Source organism: Phacochoerus africanus, chromosome 3 (genome assembly GCF_016906955.1).
Source record: "Phacochoerus africanus isolate WHEZ1 chromosome 3, ROS_Pafr_v1, whole genome shotgun sequence".
Lineage (NCBI taxonomy): Eukaryota > Metazoa > Chordata > Mammalia > Artiodactyla > Suidae > Phacochoerus > Phacochoerus africanus.
In genome coordinates this window covers 41268747-41281944 of record NC_062546.1, presented here as the reverse complement: position 1 = coordinate 41281944, position 13198 = coordinate 41268747, and the positions used below count along the sequence as shown (strand labels likewise).

At 44.7% G+C, this 13198-nt stretch overlaps 2 protein-coding genes across 2 annotated transcripts in view; both read left to right on the top strand.

Annotated features, from left to right (window-relative positions):
• LOC125121883 (basic proline-rich protein-like) overlaps positions 1–13198 on the top strand; it is an 88047-nt gene that overhangs the window by 48093 nt on the left and 26756 nt on the right. The window lies entirely within an intron of this gene.
• On the top strand, positions 6864–12210 carry LOC125122845 (isthmin-1). Its single transcript, XM_047771672.1, has 2 exons — positions 6864–7037; positions 10499–12210. Exons 1-2 carry the CDS (start codon positions 6926–6928, stop codon positions 11014–11016), a joined length of 630 nt encoding a protein of 209 aa, XP_047627628.1. The 5' UTR covers positions 6864–6925; the 3' UTR covers positions 11017–12210.

The window sequence follows — 13198 nt, the reverse complement described above, 5'->3', positions numbered from 1 at the left end:
AAATGTCATAGTTTGCATGGAACTATATACAGTCTTTTGGGATAGAACATGATGGAAGATGGCTTGAGAAAAAGAATGTATATATATGTATGACTGGGTCACTATGCTGTACAGCAGAAATTGGCACAACACTGTAAATCAACTAAACTCTGATAAAAATGAAATAAAATAATAATAACAATAATTCAAGTGCCCCTCTCAGCAGACAAAACCTTCCCTTACTGGTGAGGTGGGTTTGTCTCCTACCCCAAAAGTTTTATCCAAGTGGTGTCCCTTCTAGGCAAGGCCACTAGGGCCCCTCAAGAAAGATTCTGGAAAATAACAATTTCTCTCTCCCCTTCCATTCACAGAGATGTTTTCGATGATGGGTGAAGGTTTCTGTAGCCACAATGACTTTCCAGCCTTGACCTCTACTCCTTACATGTTTTCTTAGACTCGAAAAAATAATGTGTTTCATTCCTGTTCCTTCTTTAGCCTAACAAGAACATAAAGGAAATGGCGCCTAGCTAGTTCTCACTCTGTTTTCTTTGCCAGCAGTGGAAAAAAGCACAACTTGAGAAATCACCAATAATCCACGCATTTTCAAGATCAAAGCTGTTTACAGAAGTATCTGAGATGAGCTAGTGGGGCTTTGACTTCCATTTTGTCAGCTGACCTCAAGAGCCTTCAACTGAGAAAGAAGCACTGTGTGGGAGGCCAATACCCATGGCCCCTGCCCCTGTGGAGCCAGCTCCCTTCCTTCCCAAGTGCAAGGGGTGGGCCATTCTGCTTTCCTTCCAAAGCATCACCCGAGAGCATAAGCCAGGTCACTCCCAAGCCCTAGAGTAAACAGCCTTATGATACATTCTTCTGCCACCATAACGGAAGATTCCTCAGCTATTAGTCAGACTTTCAGCACAAGGCTCCGGTCCCGACCAAGATGAAACCCTCCCGCATTCTTGCAACATGATGTGCCCATGTCATTCGCTCCCAGGGTTGTTTTCAGGATCCCACAGCAAAGACTTGAGCCCAGCTCTGGCCACTTCTCTCTGCCAGGAATTTGGATTTTCATGCAAAGGGGCATTGCATGTCCACACTCCCTTTAATATAGAGCCACGGATCGGTTCCTGCTGCCTGAAGGGGATCAAGTACCATCAACACATGGGAGAAAAGAGCAGAAGGTGGCCGACCTTGTCATCTGTGTGTTCAACCATGCACTGTCCTCCCCACGGATCCCCATTCCTTCTCCACCACCCCCTGCAGCTGCTCCTGTGATCACAGTCTCTCTGCCATCTTCCTGAGCCCTAAGAACAAGTGCACCCCCCTGAGAAAGCCAATTTTCCCCATCAGAAACTCGCATCCTTCATTCTCCCGGTTTTCTCTTCCCAGGAGCACTTGTTCCCCAGTCATGTGTAAAGATAATCATTGGGCCCTTTTATGCTTCTTTCTCCCCAAACAGCGAAACATTTGCTCTTCCCTTTGAAATAGCATCAATGGCATCCTTGAACTTATTTTTGGATCTGTGGAAATGTTCCAGACAAAAATCAATGCCCGGCACAGATAAAGCCCCAAGTGTGTTTATCATGGGGGGAAGAAAACGGAGTGTTTGCATGTGGAAGGAGCGTGGCCATAAGCCTGGGTGCAGTATGGCTGCCTTTAATCTGGAAAAAGGAAACAAGCATTGGCGATAATAATATGCAGATGTCCGGCCCCGAAAGAGGACATATTGCTAATTAGCTATATTGTTAATATGTTTTAAGAAGAGAGGCTGCAGTGACGTTAATTATAATCTTTGTTTGTTGTTCAAAGTCTATGAGACCAAAAGCATTGCTAATAATATCTTCTTTAATATCTTCAATAGGAGGTTCTTGGATTTTTTTTTTCTCCTTTAGAATCCCACATAAAAGCCACATTAGGGGTAATGAGGCCTGCAGCCTGAGCCTAATTAAAACAAAATCTAACTAGGCCCGTGGCCATCATTATCATCAACTAGTACTTATTGGGTGCCCCCTGAGCTCGTGGAATTGGAGGGTGTGGGGTTGGAGATTGCAGATATGGCCTGTTCTTTGCCCTCCAGAAATTTGCCATCCCATCTGCCTCCAAGAAGTCTGCCTGGTTGTATTAATCTGGGAATAGTTACCACAGCTTTAAAAAAAAAAAAAAAAAGTGCTAAAACTGTCCAAGCCAGCCACAATTTGTTACTAGTTTGTGCCTCTTCTGGAAGTTCTGGAAGTGGTCAGATCAGCCCTGTTTTTCACACACCAGTCTTTGGTTGACGTTGGCAGGGCAAGACGGGTAGTTGTGTGCAGACTGAGGCAGTGATGCTTAGCATGCTTTTTCCAAAAGTAGACCCATCAAGGAGTTCCTGTTGCAGCTCAGCAGGTTAAGAACCTGCTTAGTATCCATGAGGATGCAGGTTTGATCCCTGGCCTCACTCAGTGGTCTAAAGAATCTAGCGTTGCCATGAGCTGCTAGTGTAGGTCTCAGACACAGCTTGAATCTGGCATTGCTATGGCGTAGGCTAGTAGCTGCACCTCAGATTCCACCCATAGCCTGGAAACTTCTGTATGCCACAGGTGTGACTCCAAAAAGGCCAAAAAAAAAAAAAAGTGGACCCATCTCTGGTTTTCACTCCATGATTTTCCCCCTGGAGCTGATCACCCTAATTTGTCCCATGGCTTGGTTCTCCAAATGCCCAGTGAGCAACTCTGACCACTGTAACCACTCTGACCTTGATGTGGCCATGCAATCCACCTTGGTGACCAGGACAGCCAAAATGAGCAGGTCCACCCTGCGGTGGCTGAGGACAGTGGTTGGGCATCCTTGGTCCTGGGCCAGTGAATGTCCTAAGGAGAAAGACACAAATGACAAAGTGTCTGGACTTGTCATCTTAGGAATTGTACATGGTCTCCAGGTGAGAGGTTCTCTCTGCTCAGCTGGTCTTGGCAGTTCCCTGAGGGGGCAGTTTCCCCTGATGAGGGCCAAGGAGGAGGGAGGTGAGCCCAGCACACAGAGCTTCAGCAAGCCTCCAGATGACCCAAAGAATGCCACCAGGGAAGAGATGGTCTCATGGAAAAGTCACAGTACAGTAGAGTGGAAAGCTTTCAGACCAAAGCCTGGTGGGGCAAGATGTCTGAGTGTTGGTTCTGGCATGTGTGTTACTCACTCAGTGATCTCTTCCTAAGGCAGCAGAGTGGCCCTGAGCCTAACACCCACTCCATTCCAGCTCAGGTAGCCTTTGGCCCCTGTACCAGGCTGTATCCTTTGCCAAGACTGCTGTCTGTGCTGGTCTATCTCCCCTCTTCTAAGTTCTCCTCACCTGCTTCACATGCTTAATTTTACTTGTCTTTTCAATCTCGAGTCAATTGTTATTTCTTCAGGAAAACCTTTCTTTCTTTTTAATATGAAAATTCAAAGTAAAGAGATTTATCATCCCTGCCTCGAGTGGGCACGATAGTTTTTCCAGCTTCTTTTATGTGTGTCATGGAATTTCACAGATTCAATGCATGGCAGTCAACTCTAGCCTTTTTGTTCTGATGCCTGGTGCAGTGGGGCCCTTTAAGCTGCCTTCCATGTTCTTTTGAGCAGATACTGTTAGTCACTGAAAGCTTCCTTGCTTTTTTTTTTAATTGTTATTTCCTCAATCAATTTTTTTTTCTACTGTACAGCATGGTGACCCAGTTACACATACATGTACACATTCTATTTTCTCACATTATCATGCTCCATCATAAGGGACTAGACATAGTTCCCAGGGCTACAAAGCAGGATCTCATTGCTAATCCATCCCAAAGGCAATAGTTTGCATCTATTAACTCCAAGCTCCTCATCCACCCCACTCCCTCCCTCTCCCCCTTGGCAATCACAAGTCTATTCTCCAAGTCCATGATTTTCTTTTCTATGGAAAGGTTCACTTGTGCCATATATTAGATTCCAGATATAAGTGATATCATCTGGTATTTGTCTTTCTCTTTCTGACTTACTTCACTCAGTATGAGAGTCTCTAGATCCTTGCTTTTTGAAACAGTGAAGTATCTTAAACTCAGCTGCCCAAGCTCTGGAATCAGTCATTTATTTGTCCAAGGAGTTGTAGATTCTTTGAGTGAGGGCAAACTCCTTAAAATTTAATAACAATATTTTAAGATAAATTAGAGGAAATATTACATTATATACTGAGAAATATATTTGAGAAATATAAGGTCTAGGGGCTGAAACATTGAGAAGATTCTGTAAGTGTACAGAGAAGGGGGTAGAGGGCAATTTTGGAATAGGTTATTATAAAAGGTAGCAGCAGAGCTGAACACCTGTACCCTGGCTGCCACTGTGAAGGTCCCAGTGATGATTCATTACATGCCTTGTTGGTACCTCCATCAGCTAGGGATGGTGATGATGTAAGTGGAGCTTCTTCCACCAACCAAGAACTCCAAAGGGGTCTCCACAAGGAAGCCATAGAGTGTGTCTTTGAGAAAAAATGGAGAAAAGGCATTTTTCTGCCTTGGTATCAGATCCTGTCTACTCTCTCCCACACCAGATTTAAAATCTTGATTACCAAAATTATACTTACTCTCAAATCTTGTTATTGATTGAATAAAATGGAGCTTCATTTTATATGAGCCATTATAAGACACCCTTCCCCTCTCCTAGGGCTTCTAGTTTCTGAACCGTTTGGGGCATGCCAAGGTTTGGAGGGAGCATGCATGTTTTGGTAGAAATGCAAGAATAATTCAGATATTCAGAAATCAAGATAAGCATTTTTACCACTTAGAATTCCCATCTTCCAAATTCTTTACAAACACTGAGCTTGTTTAGGGGCAGGAAGCGAGGGGAGGGGAGGATTGGAGAGGAATGGAGAAATGCCACAATTGTGTGCACAATTCAAGCCAAAACATACTTTTGCCCCGGTCTATTCCCGGCAGAGGCACTTGTGGCCTGAATCATCCAGCCCAATTCCGCTAACTCTACCTTTCTCTCTTCAAATGTAGAGAGAAATACAACCTACCCTGAGTTCTCTTGGCCATCCTGCTGGGATTCTTCTTATTGTCTGCTTTGTTTTACATGGAGGATCACTGGGCTGCAGAGAGTTTAAGGGGTTTTCTTGGTCCATGACTAAGCCAGAATCACTGCATGGTGATGTATCTCCTCCCAGGAAAAAATGCCAGAGTCAGATCAAGAAACCAGTCAGATCCAGCCCTTCCTTGTCCTTTCGGCCATCAAAGCAAAATGCCAAATAAGCAGCAAAAATACCTTTCCTATCTCCTCTTCTAAAATAGAAGCTTTCATAATAGAAAGAGTATTCGGGAATTCACTGGTGGCCTAATGGTTAAGAACTTGGCATTGTCACTGCTGTGGTTTGGGCTCAACCCCTGGCCCCGGAACTTTCACAGGTCATGGGTGTGGCCAAAAAAAAAAGAAGAAGAAGAAGAAGAAAAGTACTTCATCACAGGAGAACGAAACTTTTCTTTTCTTTCTTTCTTTCTTTCTTTCTTTCTTTCTTTCTTTCTTTCTTTCTTTCTACGTTTCTTCTTCTCATCTGACCTGGCCCTACCTCCATCCTTTCTGCCTCTCTGTTCCTGACTTTTCCAGCTTTCCAGGGCTCCCTTGAACATGGAGGATCTCCTTTTCAGGATCTCTTTCCTTTTTGGAGTATCAATTCGCAACATTACTGCAAGTCTCATGGGGCATACAGTCTCCCTGGCCTGACAGTAATTACACTGTAGAAGTTTTGTCCCTCAGCCAACCAGACAAACAAGTTCTAGGGCCCTCACATAAAGTCAGAGGGAGCCCCTTAAAGGAAATCAAGTCATGCCTAGCAGGATGGCCAAAGTTCTCCAACCAATAGTCCACAGTCACTGCCCCTTCCTCTCCTCACTGCCTCCACTTGCACAAGATTCCTGTTTTCAAAGGAAACTGGGGTGGGGGTGGACCTTTGGGAGGAAGAAGGAGCCAGCGAAGCTCGGTTCCTCAGAGCAAGCAATGACAAGCCCAACTTAATTCCTACTTTTTTGTAATAAATTTTATTGGAGTATAGTTGACTTAGAATGTTGTGTTAGTTTCAGGTATACAGCAAAGTGAATCAGTTATACATATGAATATATCAATCCTTTTTTCCCATATAGGGTATTACAGAATATTGAGTAGATCTCTCTAAACTCACAGATTTTGAAATCAAACTTATGGCTACCAAAGGGGAAACCGTGGAGGGCCGGGAGGGTTAAATTAGGAGGTTGGGATTCATACACACAAGGTACTATATAACAAATAGATAACTAACAAGGATCAGCTTATTCTTTTTGAAGCATCGTCAGCAATGCTGGAGGAGTCCCTGCCTATGAGCGATCATGTCTTACCCTATGGACTGCTGCTTCCTCCAAATGAGCTAGACAGATACCTGGGGGGGAAACGGCGGTCAGCAGCGCTTTCTTGACACATAACTCATTTAATTCATTCAATGCTATGATGTGGGTCATTTGGCCTTCCCCATTTACAGGTATGAAAACAGAGCCACACAAAGCTTCCTTGGCTTGCCCAAGGTCACACAGCTAGTAATGATTTGAACCCAGCAAGCCAGTCATTAAGACTGGTGTGGACCCCTAGACACGTTGTTAACCACCGTACTCTATGGCTTCTGGTTTATTTTGCCACCCCGACATCACCAGACAGCACCATCCTTAAATTTGTCTCCACCCCCAAAACCCCCTTCCTGGGCTCAGGAAGTGAGTTCCTTAGGCATATCCAGGCACATTTGGACCTGATCTCACCTTGCAAAGGGTATCTGGGCTTTTAATATATTTTATGCTCTGCTACCTGCTTTTTACAGTTTCCTCTGTTGGCAAGTTTCTGCCCATGAGTCGTAATGAATACAAAAAAGGCTTTGTTCAGGTGTATTTTTTTTTTTTATTTGCCAGTGATGGGGGAGGGTAACTTTTTTCCATAGAACTAGGGGAAAATGAGCTCCTGTCCTTATTTAGGAATTGAAGACACCTTCAGGACAGCTGCCACCGAAGTGAGTCTGCTGGCAGGAAGTGAAGAGTTCAATGCCACCAAACTGTTTGAAGTTGGTAAGAAGGGTTTATTTTCTTTCTCATCCAAATATTGAGTCTGTGTTTTGGAGATTCCTTCTGCCTCTGCAAGGCCATTCTTGGATCCATTCAAATACTTCATTTGTCCCTTATGGTGTCCAACTCTCTCAGTGTCTTTCTTGCTCATTGAATCCCCCCCTGCACCAGACAGAGCCCAGCTGCCCTATAGTGTTCCCTGCCAGCAACACAGCCTCCACAGCACGCGGGTAGGACCACCCTTCCCCTAGCACGGGATCAGTCTACACTGGGGCCTCAAGCCTCATGGAATCTCTTCTCACAGCCCTCACGGAGTGCCCCCCAGTGAAATCAAGAAGTGATGATGTCAGTTGTCCAGCAGAGGCACAGAGGGAAGGAAGGGAGAGAAAGAAAACTGTCTGAACATTATGCCTGCTCCCCCACCCACACGAACCTTTTGGAAATCTTTGGTACATCCTTCTACTTGTCCACTAGAAAGTCCTAGAACAAGTACAAAGGACATGGACCAAAAGAAAATGAAAGTGCCTACTCAGGTGCAAGGGGAAACCTGGTTTTTTAAATATAGCTCCGTGTGCTCCTGGCTGTAATTCTGTATTGAAGAAAGGTAAGGCATCTTCCTCCTGGTTTCTTTTTACTGCCCCCCACCCCAAGCTCTTTCTTAGCCTCTTCACTTCTGCCCTCCTCAGCCAAACTGGAGTCCGTCTGGAAATTCCATCACCCAGGGTTTCTGCCTCAGTCCCTCATATACAACCAAACTGCCTTTAGCAGAAGCCTCTTGGAAACACAATGCATGTGATTTAAAAAAACAAAGCAAAACAAGACTAGGAGTTCCCATCATGGCTCAGTGGTTAACAAACCCAACTAGTATCCACGAGGATGCGGGTTCAATCCCTGGCCATGCTCAGTGGGTTAAGGATCCAGCGTTGCTGTGAGCTCTGGTGTAGGTCACAGATGCAGCTCAGATCTCAAGTTGCTGTGGCTGTGGTATAGGCTAGCAGCTACAGCTCTGATTTGACCCCTAGCCTGGGAACTTCCTATGCTGCAGGTGTAGCCCTAAAATGACAAAAGACAAAAAAAAAATTTAATTTTAAAAATCTAAAGACTCAGTTTGGGAATTTTGCATAAGACAGTAAAGCAGTAAGACATTTTTGAGAAGCGAGCTCCTCAGCCCTCATGTCCTGCCCCACAGGCAGGCAGCTGCTTGTCCTTTCACAGGGGATGAGGCTGGTTGCACCTAGTGGTCAGGTGAGGACACACAGGGATGAGGAGGGATGGCAAATCAGCTAGACACTCAAAGAGGCAACTGAGGAGCATTTGGTGAGGGTCTGTTTGCAGAAGTGTGAGCAGCTAGACAGAAACCAAGAAGAGATTGTACAGAACCCTGGGGGCTGGCAACAGTGGGAAGGCCTTACCACTCACTGGTCACCAAGGGACCGAAGGAAGGGAGTGGTTACTAGAACCACAGAGAGGCTGTGTGGAGAGTGTTACCTGATGGCACTCCCTACTCTCAGGAGGATGTAGCCAGCCCATAACAGTGAGGGAGGAGCCTCAGAGACATACCCTGACCTCACCTCTCCCTTCAGCTTCCCATTGGCTCACCCTGATTAGAAGGCAGGGCTCAGGGAGCCCACTATTCCAGCCATGCAGGGAGACCTTCCAGGGCAAGAAGTGTTGAATGAGGGTGAGAAGGACAAGTGGAAGATACCAGTAGAGATGAGAAAAGCTTGACTGACACAAGGTCAAGTTTCTTTTCCTTTCCTTTTTTTTTTTTTTTTTTTGCTTTTTAGGGCCTAACCTGTAGCATATGGAAGTTCCCAGGCTAGGGGTCGAACCAGAGCTGCAGTTGCTGACCTACACCACAGCCATAGCAATGTGGGATCCTTAACCCACTGAGGTTAAGGGATCCAATCTGCATCCTCACAGATGCAGTATCAGGTTCTTAACCCACTGAGCCACAATGGGAACTCTTCAATGCAGTCTTTGAATAAAGGATTTTTTTTTTTATTTGATAGGGATCTGGGAACTATCCACCAGCTCCCGTCAGGCACCTATGAGGGCTGTTGGACTTCTAACCGACCAACCATGCAGTCATGCACCCATGGGTGGGCTCTGGGGGCCAGAGCAATCTCTCAGGCAAAGAACCACAGGGGCTATTGGGGCATAGGGACATGGTGTGGGCAGGTTACCCACAACTTCTGGCTTAGTAAGTGGCAGTGGGTTAGAAGAGGCATATCTAAGGAAGCCCACCTTGGTGGAATGTTGGGCATGCATTAAAAGGTGCAAAAGCAAAAAGTGCCACAGGTGCTAAAAAATGTCATTTCTATCAGTGCAAGCAGTGGGGGGCGGGGAGGTGCTTCTGTGACACCAGACTGGCCCTGAGGCTACACGGTGGCTTCAGGTTTCCTGCTCAAAGCTCACACAAAGAAAGCCTGTTGGGGGCACTTTGCTAGCTGTTGGCCTCCACCTATTGCACCTGTGGATCTGCCATGACGTTCACTTCATGATCACATACCTTCATCCCCTCGGGCTGCTCTCTGCTGATGAGGGATAGGAGCCTGGTGAGGGTGCTGTCCCATGAGAAACTCCTCCCACAGGCAGCTATTGCTGGGGTGTCCCTTGGCATGGCCGAACCCTCTAAAGCTGCTCTGAGGCACTCGCTTGCCAGGCACGTGTGCATTTTAAAGAAATTGATATTTTTTATTGTATATACAATTCAGTATTTTTAATACTGTAAAGGCCAAACACAGCACACCTTGGGGGGGGGCAAGTTCTAGATTGACAAGGTCAGTAGCTTCTGGGCTAGATGTTAAATTCCCTAAAAGCAGGGATCACCAGCTTCTTCCTCTTTGAGGCTTCTTACATAGAGATTTGCACATAATGATTGTTTCCTGCCTAAAGTTAAGAGGTTAGACCACTAGCCTAGGGAAAACCAGTGAATGGAAGAAATAAAACTTCGTTCTATAAATATTGCACTTTCTACCACTCACTGCTTATTTAGAAAGAAGAGTCAAAATGGCCCTCTGAATTATTCATTTTATTATGGGTGATAATGGGGTTATGGTTACCCAGGAACAAATACAAATATGACTTAATTATCCTCCTTTTTTTTGTAGATGCCTACTAAAATTTAGACATAATAGTATCATATTTATTTCCAAAAGATATTTTTAATGAGGGAAATTATAACGATGGTTGAGCCTAAATGATGACATCTGGGTAGTCATTGTATAGTGTAGCCTCTCTCTAATTTTCTATGTATCTGAAAATCTTTCATAACATAAATTAAGGAGTTGGTGGAGCAGAGGAACTTGTGAACAAAGTTCCCAAGTTCAAGGGTGGTGAGTATGTTCACCCATGGCCTGGGGCTTCCAGGGGCTGCCAGGGTGGACTCTGAAAAGGTTGACTTGAATCTCACTCTGCAGTTTTGCGTGTGGTGAGAGGGTTTCTCTGTGGCTTTTTTTCAGACACTGACAGCTGTGAGCGGTGGATGAGCTGCAAGAGCGACTTCCTAAAGAAATACATGCACAAGGTGATCAACGACCTGCCCAGCTGCCCATGCTCCTACCCCACCGAGGTGGCCTATAGCACGGCCGACATCTTCGACCGCATCAAGCGAAAGGACTTCCGCTGGAAGGATGCCAGCGGGCCCAAGGAGAAGCTGGAGATCTATAAGCCCACGGCCAGGTACTGCATTCGCTCCATGCTCTCCCTGGAGAGCACCACGCTGGCTGCCCAGCACTGTTGCTATGGCGACAATATGCAGCTCATCACCCGGGGCAAAGGGGCGGGGACGCCCAACCTCATCAGCACTGAGTTTTCAGCGGAGCTCCACTACAAAGTGGACATCCTGCCCTGGATTATCTGCAAGGGCGACTGGAGCAGGTATAACGAGGCCAGACCTCCCAACAATGGACAGAAGTGCACGGAGAGCCCCTCAGACGAAGATTATATCAAGCAGTTCCAAGAGGCCAGGGAATATTAAAAGAGACGCCAGTTCTGGTGTTGGTGACACAAACACACTGCACTGATCGGCAGCCTGGCACAGTCCCTCTTTCCCATATGCGTGTATATTTGTATATACCATGTGAGTATTTGTCATAAGTTACACTAGGGGTGTGCACCAGGCCCTTGTGACTGCCATCTGACGCCACTGTGGCCGTCTGCAATGTCTACAGAACTCCTTGGAGCTCTTTCTAGGGATGATGTCCACAGGCAGATGGGGACAAAGAAGCCAGAGGAGCAACCTGGAAGCCATAGGGGGTGGGATGCAACTCATACCCTGGATCCCTGTTTCCAAGAAAAGCAAAAGAGCAAAGAGACTGAAGTTGTAAACGTTATAAGCAGTTTTTATATATAACTTATTTAATATGAATGTGACTTATGCGTAACCTTTTCTCTGGAGTTGTCACCGCGAAACTACTTAATCACTTCCATGAGAATTCAGAAAGGGACTTAGGTAGGTGGAAGAGAAAGGGAATTTTGTAATAATGACTTGTTTAAAAAAAGAAATAATTCAATGGAAATATATTAAAACAAGGAAATGCCCACCTTAAACTAGATGTTACTTAGCTGTGAGGTACCTTGCTGAAATCTCAGCTTCCAAAATGCACTTGCCTCAGACTGGGTAGGGGGTGGATATATTTAGAAGCAAATCTGAGGCCTGGTTCTGGTTCTGGCTTTAAAATAAGGCCAATATTAGCACAATGCTATGATTCTACTAAAAGACACCCAGAATGGCAGGATTTCTGCTCATGCCTTAATAGGTTCAGAAGGCTTCAGGAAGGTCAGACATAAAAACAAGGAATAGCACTTTTTTCCAAATAGAAAAATACAAAACAATGGGGAAAAGGACATGAATCTTATTTCATCTATTTTCTTTTAATATCATCTTAATTTTTTTCTCCACCATTATATTCCTAGTAAATAAATATAAAAGAGAGGAGGAAAGCAATCCTCATTGTTTTCTGTTTTAAGAAAGGGAAAAAAAAACTGCATTATTTTTGTAAAGTATTTATTGAGTCATTTAGTCTTGTGCATCAAGCAATTGTAATATGACCTCGTCCTGTAGGGTAGAACTTAGAGCAAATAAAGAGTTGGTTCTTATGCAATCTTTACTTGCAGAACTCCAGGAAAAGAGATTATATAATAAAATCATAAATAAAATGCTTTACCTGCAGTAAATGTGTTACCTGCAAATATTTATGATAGAAAGTCCATAATTAGCCCTGGTAAAGCAGGGTTTCAAGGCAAGAGAGAAGAAGGTTCAAACCAGGTGGGAATAAAAGGCCCATTGATTAACCTGATGGTGGGTGGTATAAGTCATAGCATCTTTGGCACCAAGAACATTAAGAGGCTGAAGCTCATTGACACGTGTGTGACTTTTTGCCCACCCAGGAGCTAAGAAAGAGCTAAGAATAGCAAGCCAGAGCAAAGGCTTAAGACAGCCCAGATGAGCAGGACCACTTCTAGACAAAACTCTGCAATTATAGTCATAAGTAGATGACTTATTCTTTTTCCAGATGAGGAAACCAAAGCTCAGAGAGGACAGATCACATTGGACCCATCCTAGTCCAGTGGTCTTTCTACTATCTCAAATTTTTGATGTCCTTCTACAGCTGGTGCCTTTGGTAGTCTGACCCAACCCTTAGGTTCTCTTAATAACAATCTTGTTTTTATGGAAAAGCTCATATCAGTCATTTAAACTCTAGAATGAGTTATCCATGTATTGCCCACCCTCAGGATATTTATATTTAATATCTGTTTCTAATGATGGGATTAGAATCCTTATTCACATTTGAAGGGATTTTAAGCAACTGAACTGGTAAGGAGAAAATCAATAGGTCCATATATCACGGAATCAGATTTGGTTCCAAATAATAGGGAAACCATTTTTGAGAAGAGAGTTGGTTGTGATGGAATGCATTGCCCTTTGGGATGGTGAGTTCCCTATCAGGACAGGTATTCAAGCAGAGCTGGAGATGAATACCATGAGAAGTTCCTTTTAGTGCTGAGGAGGGACAAAAATGGACAGCAGTAACCCCCATTATAAGTGTTCTATTAAGGGTAAGTGGAAAGTATTCTGGGAAAATAGAGGCAGAACTCAAGGAAGTACCTGCTGAGTTTAATGGGGAATTGATATTTCATAAAACAGAGAAGAGGCAGAG